This window comes from Pinus tabuliformis, chromosome 9 (assembly GCF_031772625.1).
Source record: "Pinus tabuliformis cultivar Carrire ecotype Pingquan chromosome 9, CPIR1, whole genome shotgun sequence".
In the NCBI taxonomy this organism is placed as follows: Eukaryota; Viridiplantae; Streptophyta; class Pinopsida; order Pinales; family Pinaceae; genus Pinus; species Pinus tabuliformis.
Window position 1 is genome coordinate 1,717,599,989 of NC_142307.1, and position 15,558 is coordinate 1,717,615,546.

Below are 15,558 nucleotides of genomic sequence, written 5' to 3' on the forward strand. Positions count from 1 at the left end.
TGAGTCTCCAGATCAGTGAGATTGTTTTTCGCTTCTTCAGATATGAAACCTTGTCCCTACTCATCCAATAGATCAGCCAACATGTTTTCAATGTTCCTAAGAGTCTGTTCTTCCCGTTCTCTCTTATCCTTTTCCCATTTGATAGATAAACTCTTTATCTCGAGAAGATTATGGCATAATCCTTTTGCTATGGATCGCCCCTGAGCAGGTGGATGTGCTCGCCAATAGTCATTGACCAATTTGATGTAACTAGGGTCCATCAACCAAGTAGAGTTGAATTTAAAGGTGGCCCTAGGCTTTGGGAAGGGACCAAACAGTTCTAGGAATAGGGGAGTGCTCAGAGATGCCACCAGATCCCACCCATTGTCGATAATTAGACAAGGCTCTTACTAGGTGTTCCTTGATTAGAAATCGGTCTAATCGCCTTGCCAGAGCTACTCCTCTGGTCCTTTTGTTGCGCCAAGTAGGTTGAATCTTATTCATGGGAATGTTAATCAAATGGTGGTGCTCCATAAATTGCACGATGGTGCCCAATAGGGGATCCAACTGAGCATTGCATCCCCACGATTCCCCAAATCCATTATAGAAATTTAGATCCCTACCTAGGATAAGATTGTTTGAGTTAACGAAAGATAATTTGAGAAGATGATTCCAGAACTTAGCTCTATTGAGACAAGGAGCATACACATTCATAATTTTGAAGTCCATGCCTAGCTCCGAGGAATAAATGTCCATGCTGATAAAACGAGCCCCCCCCAAGTAGAGCTAACTTTGATAGTGCGGGGATTGATGCCCAGAGCAATGCCACCAAATCTACCAATGACATCAAGTGCGTGGAAAGTCCAACCCGAATTTAGAGATTGCATGACTCAGATAACCTGATCAACCTTACCTAGGGTTTCTTATAGGTAAATAATGTCGATACGCTTAGAATCCAATAGTCTTTTGAGGGCTAGTTTTTTAGCAGGGCTAGCCAACCCTCTACAATTGAAAGAGATCCACTTCATGGGTGTGACCGAGGAAGGGTGTTCGATGCTCTAAGAACCCTGTCAAGTGTGGATTGCCTACCCTGAGCCACATCCACCCCAGCCTAGATGATAGATTTTGAGATGAAGGAGTGTTGACCCCTGGAGATCTTGGTGATTTTAGGAGGGGAGATCAACCTAATCCTGACATTCTTAGGAGGGTGTGACACTCGAGATCGAAGATTGTGGGGGTGTGAATGACTTTAGGTGACCGAGGGCTTCGGAGAGGGGGATGAGGTAACCAAACCAGGAATAGAGGCGAGGTGGTCAAGATGGATGGAGAGTGAAGTTCCAGGGGGTAGGTAATAGGGGATGATGAAATGCATGGGATGGATGCATATACAACATGCAAGTGTTGTGCTGAACTAGATAAAGAAGAAGTAGACACTAAGTTAAGGGGAGGAGTACCCGATGAGCGAGGGCCGCAGGAGCAGCCCAGGATCTCGTCATAGGCAGGGAAGGAGGTCAAGGAGAGACTGAATTTGGCACCTGAGACGATCCACAATCTGTTGTTTTCGGACCCTGTGACCGAGGAGTTTGGCCTTCAACAGATGAAGGTGCAACAAGAACAACATCAACCTAGGCTTTGGAGGGGGATGCGACCAAGAAAACTATAGGACACTCTTTATAAAGATGGCCTACCTTATGACACCTTCTGCACTTGAATGGCACCCCCTCATAGTCTACGATTTGGACGCGAGTGAATCTTCACCAATGTAAGGTCATTTGCTCCTCCAATCCCTCTCTGGTGTCCAAGTACACCAAAATGCGAGCCATCGATTTGTTGCCTGATGTAACATATGACTTGTCATAGTCCAGGAAAGTGCGTAGTGCATTCTCAATGTAGGTGAAGATATCCTCAGACCAAAAGTGAAGGGGGAGACTAGGTAGCCTAACCCACAGCGGTCCAACTCCCAGTTGTTCTCACTCATGATTGAATAACGGGCTCCATCTCTTGAGCAATACAGGGGCCATTTCGATGTGCTAATACCGCAATAAGACCCATTTAGTGTAGTCCTCCCTCTGAAAGTTAAGTGCGAACCATCCCCGGGCCAGGGTGGTAACAGTCAGGAGCTTCTTGAGGATATTCCCCCAAATTTCTATGACCTAGAGGTGCAATCGGGTAGCATTGTAAGCTCTTCCTCTGACTATGCCCACCAAAAATTTATTAGTTGTATCCACAACTTCCCCCATTTACACCCTTCACCAAAACAGAGGGACAGATCCTTACGGGACGCTTTGACACACTTCAATTTCTTGTCTTTGCCGAAGCGGGGAGTTGTCAGGTGGTCATGAAGGGGCCCTTGTGTGCCCGGGGTATCCTTTTGAGCTTGTGGGATATCGATTCAAAGGTTTACAGCCAGAATATCGAAGCAGCCGGATGGGGAGGTAGATGGTCCAAGCTCTGCGAAAGTGTGCGGGAGTGGGGGAGAATCCAATGGGAGTGGAATGAAGTCAGCTGCAGATGCAAACCCTATCGATGAGGTGTTGAACCTCAGAATTACCTTCCCCTTGACATTTGTTCTCACCTTTTTTTCTCTTGATTTCTCACAAGACTACTGATCCAATCAATGATAAATGCTAGATTTTGTCTTAGGAAAGCATTAAAATGATCACCATATTATATTTTCATGTTCTTGCTATTTTAATAGATTTTTGCAAATTAGCTACAGAACGCAGCCTATTCTGTAGCTAACTGTGGGTTCCGTAGCTACTCTCATGGTTTGGCAGGTTACATGTGTCAAATAAAGAACTGGACCACATGGGCATCTCCAGAATCATCTCTACATGGATTCTATCCTACTCACTCGATCCAAATCGACATAAAAGCATGCCTAAAGTCTTGGTCAAAGATGGAGTCAAATACGTTCTCTAGTAGCAGTAGAACTCTTGATATTTTGTAGTTGATCAGGAGTCTAACAGTTTTGTTGAAGAGTTAATGCGGAGTAAGCCACCTGTAGCTGATCAGGAGTTGAGGAGTTAATGCATATTAGGCCACCTGTAACTGTTCAAAAGTTTAACAGTCTAATTACAATTTGAATTAAGCCATTTGTAGCATGTCTTTCTATAAACAGTCATGATAGATTCAGATTAAGCCACCTGTAACAAGATTTTCTCTTAGACAGTTATGTTGTTTTTATATAAATATCGGTTAAATGAGATTGAGAAGTAGTTAGAAGCTAAGGAAGGATTACAGGTTTTTTGTTAAAAAATTTGTTCAGACTTCGTTTTGTTGATAATACAAACTCTGTTTTGTCAATGGTGGTTTAAAAGTGCATCTTTAATTAGCTGTTATCCAGCCACATCAGTTGTAGAGGGCCCCAGCACTGAAGGAGGTTTTTCACTTGTTGTTTTCATTTTAATTTCTGCTACTCTGTTTTTTTGCAAGTCCATTTTCTTTAGTTTTGTTTCATTTTAGTTTGTAACCAATAGTGTGAGGATAAAAATCACAACTGTGCAAGTCTTATTCTTCTGAGATGTTGTATGAGAAATGACTGAGTAAAAAATTGAAGAAATGAGAATACATAGTTGCTTAGCTCCTTACAATTTTGATTACTCATTTTCTTAGCATAGAACTGACAATTATCTATATCAATAGATGTTCTCAAAACTATTTCGGAATAATGACAAATCTAACTTAATTGGTTGAATATCTAATTCATGCAATGATTGAGCTTACTCAGCATATTGTCAGTTTTACAGTTTGTCATCTTTTCTTTTCTGTTTTCAGGTCATTACTTAGTTGCATCACTTGACATTCCAAAAAATCATTTCAAGGAGATTGATTGCAGGCACCCCTTGCCTTCCTTCTAGCTGGTGCTGTAGAGTGAGTTTACTGGCCCTCCTTCCCAGAGATATGGTCGGGTGAGCGATCACTTGCTATGCTTTCAACCTGAAACGAAAACCGAATCTCATTATATTACGTATATAATTCATGATCGGAAGATCCCGCTAAGAAGGTGCTTGAGCTCCCTCATATATGAAGCATAATTACGTGTCTTGTTTAATCATGTTCCAAAATTGAATGGTTGAATGGCTAAATGAATGCAATTATTGGATTACCTCCTGCATCAGTATTACTTTGGTTGTAGGAATTAGATCCATGGATTAGGACTAAATGGTAGATAAGATAGATGCTCTGTTTCTCTTATTAGGTCCTAACTAGTTAAAAATGTTTCTTAGTCCAGTTTTAGGAGATTAGACTAACTTAGGAACCTATCATTTCTCTTGAAACTCATTAAATCCATGTAAATCTCTCATAGATTGTATATTCTTAGACACCAGAGAATAGAAACCCCCCAAAACAAACATAAAAATACAAAACAACGAAGTAAGAGAAAAGTTAACTAAGCACATATAGTGCATCACACTTCATCAGTCTACAAACCTCGGTTGATTCATGCAAGCAATTTAGGACACTAAATTGACTAAACATGAGGGGCGAGCAGGAAAGGCAAAGGACTTGGTTGAACTTCATGCAAAATATCTAAAGTGGGGAATGAATATTCTTGCACCACACATCATGGAAATATTCAACAACTTCAATCGACAAGGATTCCCAGGAGATTGGACAACCGGTGTAGCAATACCCCTTTTTAAAAGTGGAGACATTAATAATCCTTCCAACTATAGAACCATTATGATCAATCCTTTGTTTGCAAAGCTCTTCAACGACATGGTAGAAACTCGAATCAGTAAGTGGGTGGAAGTCAAAGAAAAGAGGTAAAAAGGACAAGCAAGTTTTACGCTGAAACATTCCATAGTTGATCATGGTATCACGCTGAGACACATTATTGAAAAGGTTTGGGAGGGCAAAGAAGAGATATTTTTGTTGCTTTGTTGAATTCAAAAAGTCAGTTGACACGGTCCCTAGAGATAAGTTGTGGAGTAGAATGAAAGAACTTGAAATTCCTTTGCATTATAGAGTTGTTGTCCATAGGCTTTATGAAGCGGTGAAAGTCAAAATTAGAACTTTAGCAGGCATTTCAGAAAGCTTTAGAAGTGACATTGGAGTCAAGAAAGGCTTCCCTTTATCCCCTACTCTTTTTGGTTTATGTATTGATAAATTGAAAGAGTGGCTAAATCTGCAAGGCGGGGATGGTGTTTGGTTGGGGGAGTTTGTGATAAAGCTTCCTTTATATGCTGATGACCTTGTATTGATTGCTAAATCGGCCCAGAGATTGTAAATGCACCTATATGTCCTTGGGCATTTATGTAAAGCAGTGGGGATGCAAGTCAATACCAACAAGACCAAAATACTGATTTTCTCCAATAAAAAGACGCAGAGCCAACATATTTTCTTCTTTGGAGGCAACCTTCTTGAAGAAGTAAATGAATACAAGTACCTCGGGATTGATTTCAACAAGAAACTTAATTGGGAGCACTACAAAAAGAAGAGAATTTTAGGAGGGGGGAAAGCATTATATACTCTTCAAAATAGATGTAGAGAGGCAGAGTTATGGGATTGGAAAACAATTAAAGTGCTTTTTGGGCTTCTAGTTTGTCCAGTGATTTTATATGGGTATGAATTGTGGTCTAGCAGCATCCTTGTCTCAAAATGGAAGCAAATTGAAAAAATCCAAAAGCCCTTGATCATGAGCAAGTTTAAAATAAAAAGTTCGGTTTCCTATGAGATAATGCTGAGTGAAACATGAGCGACTTCCATCAAACCAATTGCTATGGTGCGTCTCATAAGATATCTTCAGAATTGAACAAATGGGGGAAGGTAGATGCCCTAAAGTTATCTTCAATGAAGGAAGGAGTGAAAGAAAGAAATAATGGATGAGACAAAACAACAAATGGATGCAAAAATGAAATATTTACCTCAATGCATGTCCCACAAACAACAAGGATTTAAAGAGTTTTGTTATGGAGAAGTTTCGTAAGTGTATATGGGGAAAAGAGTTGGGTAGAAAGAAGAAATACCATGTTCAAGAATTCAATCCCACTTGTGATATTCAACAAAAAGAGTACATTTGAGCTAGCATTCCATGGAGAATAAAGATTCTTATTACTCAATTAAGAACTAACTCGCATCAACTACGGTGCGAAATAGGTCGATGGAAAAGACCTAAAGAAGCTTGGCAAGAGCGAGTATGTACTTTTTGCACGTTCGGGGCAGTGGAATCGGAAAAACATTTTATTTTGGAATGTGATGCTTTCATAGACACCAAAAACAATTACAACACAGTTCCTTGCATTGTCTTTCCAGTGAAGGAACTCTTAAAAAATTAAGTTAGCTCATCATTAATTTGAATAATAAAAAGATTGAATTAAAAAACAAAAAGCAAGTCAACATAGACTATATTTGGAATGTTAAAATTTCATTCATTTTCTATTCCTTTGTTGAAACAAAAATTAATTCAATGTGCTTTTCACAACACCCGGCCCATGTTATCTTTTTGTGACGTGGCATCCGATAGCCAGATCGCACGATCAATTCCCTGGCTTTGCCACCGAAACAGACGAACCTCAATTGTTATTATATAGCTGGCTTGGTTTTATGTTTGAATCTCGGTTCATTTCCACCAGCTATGCTTGCGTTGCCAAAAACCGATGTAATTTATTCTTGTGCGCAGGGATTCCTTCTGCTCCGTATGATCCCCTAACCCCTAAATCGTAGCGGTGAAGCCATTAACGAATTTTGCGGGTTCATAAAGATTCACTGAATCGCTTATTAAAACTCTGTTTCAGGTATACACAGTGCCTCTTATTGTGAGATCTCTTTGCCACCACACAAAAATCATGTCTATGAGCTTTACTTAAGCTTTGATTTTAAGTATAAATTCTGCATTGATCCTTTCTTTCTCTCTTTTTGGTTAGATATGCTTGCTAACGTGCGAAGTTTGTTCGAAAGATGTTCTCGAGGATCTTTATAAAAATATTTGATGTGCTAAAATGATCTGCACAGGTTTTCTTGATATTTACAAGAATGCATTATAGTGATTTGTGATGCGTGATTATATCTCAGGAATGGCAACAGGAGGAGGAGCGTTGGATCTGGCCTCAGGAATGGGAGGCAACATTGAGAAAGAACAAATGCTGACCGCTGTTGAAGAGTAAGCTTTTCGATCCTGTATTTCGCGCTGTCACTATTTGCCCCCTATGAATGTGTTCTGTGACGGGCCAGGGTTTTGTAAGCCCGAGAATTCAAAAAACACAGTGAAAATGAGTATGAAGGTTTTTCAAGGCCCTGGATATGGTGCGCTATGTCTGAGAATATAAGTCGCCATTCTCTAGGAGTGAAAACGATCTGGATTCTTACTAGCTATTTACAAAGATTTTTTGAACTTTTTGGATTGTTTCTTCTCAAAGTTGCTCTGATGAAGAAAGGCCTACAGAATCTACGGAATTCATTGATATTTTTGTAATATATCTGCTAATTTTTGGCATCTATTGATGTTTTCTTCGTGACAAGCAATGAAAGAATAGCGACCGAATTTTAGCAGTCACAATGTGTAATCGGCTTGGCTTTTGCAGTAGCTGCAAGCTACAGTTACTTTGTTTTAAGAGCAGTAGGAGCGTTTTCTTGCAGGTTGCCGGAGTTTTGACAAGGCCCTCACTCTGCAGTAGACTGAAAATTTTGAAACTTTCTACAGGATTCGTGGAATCCATTGATGTTTTTGTAAGCTTGGTTGTTTTCTCCTTGAAGAGCAATGAAAGAATAAAGATTGAAGTTTAGTAGTCACAGTCTAGAAACGGCTTGGTTTTAGTAGCGACTAGCTAGAGTACTCTGTTTTAAGGGCCGTAGGACCATTTTCTTGTAGATGAGGTTATCACCCTGGACACCAAACGTGTGATGTTACAGGCTATCTTGGATCTTGCTGCAATGGTGTATCCCTATGTTGAGGTTTCATTCCACATAAAGACTGACTTGACCTTGTTATTAGGTTGCTTGGTATTGGTTCAGCTGTTACTTTTATCATCTACAAGGAGCTAAATACCATGGTCACGTGACAGGGGTAGGCTTACGCCATTACTTCTATAATCTACAAAGAGGTAAAGACCGTTGTCACATAGCAAGGGGAGGGTTACGCTTGACTCCCTACACTTTGTTTTATTGTAAACACAGTAACTGCATGCTACCAAAAGGCTAGGTATCTCATCTGGTGGGAAATATTAATGGTATTCAATTACTTGTTTCCAAAGATGTCTAGAGCCGTTATAGAAGTTTCTAATCTGACAATCAAATGCCAACCTGGGCTTGGCTATGGAAAAACATTGAAATTCCAAGCGCAATGCTTAATCGCTGGGGTTTCCTTGGATCTATTTTTGGGGTTTTGACCTGTTTTCAGTCCTCTCTCTGATTACTATGAGCGTAATCTGAATATTTTCCCTTTTTCTTTTTCCCTGGGATTTGAGTCGTTGAATTTGTACCAGCCGAGCCGAGTGCCCAGGGTTTTTTGGGGGCTGATCTATCTATAAATTAAAAAATGTAATTTGAACAATAAAAAGTTATGACCTCACCACCAAGAATTGTAGACCTGGATTTCTTCTAGTGCACGTTTTGAATACGTTATGAGAAACATGACGAGATCTGTTTCTCGTCCTGTTCCCTTTCTCATTTCAGTTCCTGTCTAGACACTTACGTTTTGAATACGTTACGAAAAACATGACGAGGAGATCTGTTTCTCGTTCTGTTCCCTTTCTCATTTCGGTTCCTGTGTAGACACTACATTAGTACATTACTGATCAATTTTATATGCATAGTATATGTTGGGTTGTGATCATGTTTCTTATCCCTCAAGACCTTTTAGCCCTTTAGCCCCCTTTCTTTTTCAATTCTCATTTCGTGTTGCCAGAACATATGTTTTTGTGTGTGGGGGTATTAAATGTCCTCTTCGCCTAGCTATATAGTTCAACTATGAACTACCTGACATGGGTTTACCATGGCAACTAAAAGTTGTTGTGCTGTTGTCCTCGTCATTTGCTCCAACAAAACAATAAAGTTGATATTAAATCACCTAGATATTATGTACCAGTGTTGCCATGCTCTCCTCACACTCCTGAGTAATATCTACCAGTGTTGTCAGACTCTTTCAGATTCCTGAGTCTGGCCGAGTCTCACCAAGTCAGCGCTGGGATAAGTGACTCCCAGAGACCCTCCTCGCAGACTCCCCACTTGCCAGACTCGGGAGTCTTGGCCTCAGACTTGGGAGTCTGACCTAGGCTCAGCTGACCCAAAAACAGCGACCAAGAAACCCCACATTGGCAATTTCAACGTATCAAAGTAACTTAGTTATGCTTTTTAGTTTATACTAGCGGACTACAGTCCTGTAGGATGACAGCCTCAGGCTAAAGGCCTGTAGGCTGGCTGGGCTGCCATCCGAAGGTCATGTAAGATAAATTGGCCTGTAGGTTGTAATCAAACTACAGGCCTGTACACTGACATCTCAGCCTACAGACCTGGTCCATAAAAGAAATAAATTTAAAAATTAAATGAATGATGCCAAACCTGTATCCCACCATGCTAGTGGCTAACCTATCTCAAGTTGGACTTGAAGACACTTCCTATTTTGATTTTCTATTTATGTTATAAGACTACGAGAGTTATGTATTTGAATTGAATAATATTTGTGAATTTGGTTATGGAATCATCTTTCAGTTTTCTGTTTTGCATACAAATATCAAGCGTCAAATGTTGTGTTATGATATTTTATGAGGTTATGTTATGAATTTCTGCATAGACTGTGGTTTTATAATTTATATGGATTGGAAATCATTAGTATATCTTTCGCGCGCACAAAATTTACCATATTTTGAGTTTTATTTCTCTTTACCAAAACTGAAAGGAGTTGCCGAGTCACAGGCCAACGTAGTCTTAAAAGAGTTTGAATCTGACAACATTATTATGTACAATATTGTACTATGATAGCACAGGTAGTGCCATATAATACAAACTAAACAGGAGATAGAATTCTTCTTAGTTCCAAAAGAAACTCATTGACTTTGTTGGACTGGAAGTAAGAGTTATGTTACATCTATAAGAATACGATAGAAGTCTGTCTTTACATCAGCAAGAATTTCAAAAGTGAGTTCTGGAAGCTGTATTTTTCTTTAATTGAGTTTTGTTGACTATATTTAGTTGAGATTCTGAATTTCTATGCGATCTCAAATTGAAATTGATTTTTTTTCTATAATCTTGTAGGTATGAAAAATATCACATGTACTATGGTGGTGACGAAGGCTCGAGAAAATCTAACTATACAGACATGGTACACGTCTCATAATTTTTTATCTATGGGCTTTCTCAATAATTCATTAAAACCATGTATAAAGGGTCGGATTAGTCTCCAGTAGTTACTTTTTGTGACATGGATTTCTTCTCCATACTTATAAACTGAAGAATAAATGCAACCACAGTGTAAGAGGAAAACAAGAACCTTGGGGTGGCTCTACGAAGCAGGATAGCATGTGATATGCAGAGTAAACTGCTTCCTTAATCCATCGTAAGATTTCCGAAGAGATTTAAAATCAATAACTTGCATATTCAAGTTAAACATATTGAAACAGATTTTAGTTCAATCATTCTAAAGTACATGACTATATAAATTCTCCTCATTTCTTTATCACTTAGAATTCGGAGTTGGATAGCTATTTTAGAAAGCTGCATCCAGTCTACATGCAAGCCTGTTTGGGTTTTCATGTTCTCCATGCTTTCCCTTCATCACTGACTATTTTATCATTTGCTGGTCTACTTCTCAAATTTCATTTACTGTAATATGTTCTATTTGCTACCGTTCATGTTGTTTGTTCATGCTGACTATATGCTATTAAATATTTGTTATGCTCTTTAACGGTATACCTCAATCTTCGAGATTTTTAGTGATTTAAGATAGTGTGCACTACTGTCATTGATGAAATTTGTGAGTTAAAAATAAGCATGGATTGATTATAAACTACTCACCAATAATGAGCAGTATTGTGATGCAAGCAAGTATTAGTTATTGCAGAAATAATTTTCTAAACTAACGATTCTAATGGAAAGTGATCTGAAAATATTTGTGCCTGTGAGCTTTTACCTTGGTTTTGATACCAACTGGTCTGACATTTTGGTGTCTTAAGTCTTTTAACTATAGCTTTGCTAACCCATTAGTTGCTCGTGGTCTTGAAACTCATGGCTTAAATTTTACTACAAGTGTCACATCGGTCATCTAAGAACATTGATTTGTCTTTAGTTGCTTGTGGTCTTCAGACTTTTGAATTAAATGTTACTACAAGTGTCTTGGTATGTGGCTTAGAGGTCTTGAGCTTGTCTTTGTAGAACTAAGTTCATTTATCCACCATAATTTGTCTTAGCTGTTAGAAATTATCTTTCACACTGTGAAAATTTCTTGAAATGCAACAACTGGAATAATGACAATAACGAATAAATGCAGTTTAATTGTTACGACAATAATGAATAAATCACATTGCAATTCTTCACAATAAAATGATGCTGCGAAAAATAAACTAGAACTGAGAAAATAGATGCACACACACACAATAAAAATGACACCAATATTTTCGGACAAAAGTCCCCGGGAAAACCTCGAAGGACAACCTGTGCAACAGAGGAGGATTTATTTTATTATATGCATCAGCAAAATCCAAGTACAATAATCTAGATGCTTGAACTGACAATCCTCCATCAAAATAATTTGGCAATTGATCCCGCACCAAAATGTGGCTCTGTCTGGGCCACTCGAAAGCCCCTGCGTCATCCTTTGCGCAAGCCTAGTGCATGCCCTACTCGCACTGTTTGAGGAGCTGCTCGGAAACTGCCATTCTTGTTGGAAAAAACTGAGGGGGGGGGGTGAATCAATATTCCTTAGCAATTAGCACTTTTAAATCTTTTCAGAGCATTAGTTAATCTTCAATTATTATTAATGTTTATGCAATAATAACAGTAAATAAAAGAACACAGGAGGCACAAAAATTTTAGGTGGAAAACCCCCTCTGGGTCAAAACCACCGAATGCTTTTCTAATAAATACTTTAATCTTCAGCCCCAACTGAAATGAAAGCAACAACTTCCTAGAATTCTAGAAAAGCATTCTTCTCTAGCTCCCATTGGAAGGACGCCCCAATGCCCTAGTTTCTTCAGTAATCAACTGAATGGATGCCCCAACACCCTAGACCAACCTACCACCCTGAAGTGTTCACAGGTTCCAACTTGTAGGCGACTTCATGCACGTGCCTAGCACCTCCCTGCCACCCTATAATGACTGAAATGTGATAAGAGTGTGGATTCTTGTACCAGGGACAATGATCCACGATACAATATGATTTACAATGATTTTGACTGAACACCCAATCACACTATGACCTGCAACCCAACCATAACATCATCCCAACAGAGACTCCTATAGCTCCCAACAATGCCTTTTCGACTCTAGGCAGATTGATTCTTTTACAATAATGACTCTTCCAATGATGACACTTTTACAAATGACTCTTTTACAACTTTACAATGATGACTCTTGGCCTTGACACTTCTTCACAATATACAGATGGCTGTCATGTCTTTAAAGGATGTCTTGCTGCAATGATTCCTTTGATTTGATACTTTAGCTCTTGAATGCTCGCTTGATGTTGTCCTTGAATCTTCTTCTACCTGCATGCAAATTTTCCCAGCGAAACCCAATCTCAAAAGGAAAAACAAAATACCCTTCAACTTACCTCTGCCTGCAAAACACATGTAAGTGCATAATAATGAATAAATACAAATTAAAATTACAATGCGTACCTGAAATGTTCTTGTCACTTTTGTTGTTGACTTGTTGCAGTAGTAGACAAAGACTCCCACTCTTGATATAGGCCTGGACTCTATGCAAGACTATATCCAAAACTGACCTAAAGATATATACAATAGAAATTGATGACAGACCCTAGACTTGTGATGAACCAAGTTCTAACTACAACAACAAAGACCATTCAAGTAACATGAACTTACAACATCATATAGATTTAGTAGACTTGGTGTAGCATCAAATGTGTAGTATCAAGAATAGGACATCTGAAATGTGGTATCAAAACTAACTGTGACATATAGAGACATAGAGATATAACCGAGACCCTGTATATACTTACGTTGTCCTGCAAAAACATATGTTAGAGATGATACTCAAAATTCAAATGTAAACACTTGATCATACATACCTTGCTGTAGGAGAATTACCCTTGACTATTGATGTGTGGTCCTTACTGCAGTGATCCTTGAATGCATGTTTTTTCTTGCCTTCTAGGAGCTCGATATTGAATCTATTGTATCTATGTCATTTCGGATCTGCAGGGTCTGAAATTTCATCCTGTGGTAGCCCTTTGAGTCCTCTTTGCAACCCCACAGGTCTGATCAAGGTTGGGTTCTTCAAGAAAGAGTTACGCCCAATCTCCCATGATGACCTGATTATAGCCTGGTTCACTAGAGCGAACTTGTACGAAGTGCCACGTGTCACTGTTGCGACCTTCGGCCTTGAAAATGCTACTCAACAAACTACAAGATCCCATCTTCCCTCCATTCTTTTGAACGTGAAAGAAGAATCTTTCTTCTTTCGTATCGATCCTTTGTCTATTCACTCATGGGTGATAATTATTGTTTTTCCCTATTAGATTTTAGTTTTCAACTAACACTCTGTCCTCTTTCTATGACTATTTACGAAATTTGAATCCAATGCTCAGAGAGAAAGTTATGACGATTTTCCCAACGTCACCTGTTTGACATTGAATTTGGGAGCCTGCAAAAATCCTAACTTCCTCAGATCATATCTTTGAAAATATAGCAAACCAAGATCTGAAATTCGGTCACGAGGTTCATCAAGATTTCAGCTTTTGAAGCTTCGCGGGAAAAAAAGTTATAGCGAAAATGCCATGATGACCTGTTTGAAGCCACAAAATCCCTACATGAGGAGGATATGAGGGTCATTATTTATATGAATGTCTTGAGTTGAGAGGGTCCTCAACAAGTGAATATTGGAGGGATTTTAGGAGCAAAAAAATATTATTAATTATTGACTATTCAATGACCACAACCATGAGTGCCATGCTACAACCCCATAGGGTTTTAGCCCACTAATTGGGGTTACTAACTTCAAACGCAAATAACTCTCAAACCATGAAGAACTAGGAGGCATACCATATATCAATGGAAACATATCGATGAGTAGAATCCATCGAGAAGATATTTGACGCAAAATAATGAGTTGTCAAGTCAAAATGCCCTTGCAAGATCAGGGTAGCTCCTGGTGCTACTTGGGTTGACATCACTGACAACCACTGATCAACAATTCTGCCTGTCTTTGCCTCTGGAGATGACTTGCTTGGCCTCTTGGAAAATTTTCCCGGCCAGTAGCACCTGAATCAACCTCCTCTTCAGCTGAATCGATCTGCCTCTGAAGCCTCTGCGCTTCTTTTGCATCAATGTCACTAAGAAATAATGTGGCCTTTCTGCTGCTGATTCTCCAGTACGAGAACTTCACAAGAAATCACTAATGCTGCTCCCTCTTTGTTCTACTTCCGTCTGGCTCGAACTTTGCAACTGGATAGCTCGATTTGCCAAAGAACTCGCTGTCTTTGTGTTTCGCAATTGTGCTCAAGTGTGTCATCTTCATTCCCATCGACTTGCTCTTATAATCTTTCGTGGGATCACCAACGACCATGATTAAATCGTCATCAATGGCTAAGATCCTCTCAAACTCAATTCGTGTGAGTTTCTAGAGCTTTCTCACCTTTCCTTATGTAATTACTATTAATTAACTAGTTTTCCTAAGTTAGACTTATGAAAAATTAAATGATGTTTAATTAATTTAGTTAAGGCATTTCACAAGCTTATTTCGCGAAACCTTTTCCTGGGTTTTGACGATCTTGTGTTCCTTAGTCTCTTAGAATCAAGACTAGGACACTTGTACGACGCTTCAAAAACTAACACTCCCTCTTAGCGAGGAAGGTGTTCTCTCCCATAATATCTTCCCTCACACTGCTGCTTTCTGACACTTGTAACAACCTGCCACTGTCCACCAAGCTATTGCACATACTCTGATTCATCTTCTAACCTTGTAGCTGAACCATCCTGCATCTATGCTGCTGCTGACACTGCACTGTGCCACCCTGCACTGCTGCTAACACTGCTCTGCGCTGCAATTGATCTCATGCTACTGCTGTTGCAACAACTGCAACTGAGAACAATCTATTGATCCACTGTGTCCCTATACTGGCTCTGCAATTGTCTTCTGAGTCTCTGACTGCAACTATATCTGCATTGTCTACTGAGTAACTGCCTGTGCTCATTTATCTTTGCACCCCTCTAGTAACTGACTACAACTGGCCTCTGCAGCTGCCCCTCAAGATATGAATGTGCCTATTGACATTGATCATGCTGTTACTAAAAACTGTGGGCCCCTGTAGCCAAGTTGATGATCCACAAGGAAACATCTTTCTGATGTTGTCCTCCTTGGATCTTGCCCAATTTTGCAACTTTGAAGCACTATGGTCCTCCTCCATCTGGAAGTATAGCTGCTACCAATGCATACTCGTCCAACTTAGAGATTAACTCATCT

General features: G+C 39.4%; 1 protein-coding gene across 1 annotated transcript in view; it reads left to right on the forward strand.

Annotated features, from left to right (window-relative positions):
• The first annotated feature begins 6,426 nt into the window (after positions 1–6,426).
• The window catches only part of LOC149155569 (cycloartenol-C-24-methyltransferase-like), a 173,924-nt gene continuing 164,792 nt past the window's right edge, over positions 6,427–15,558 (forward strand). The window contains exons 1-3 of the mRNA XM_089440675.1: positions 6,427–6,719; positions 6,997–7,084; positions 10,174–10,240. Coding sequence (XP_089296801.1) covers positions 6,999–7,084; positions 10,174–10,240 — 153 coding nt within the window. The 5' untranslated portion in view covers positions 6,427–6,719; positions 6,997–6,998. The remainder of the gene's footprint in view (positions 6,720–6,996; positions 7,085–10,173; positions 10,241–15,558) is intronic.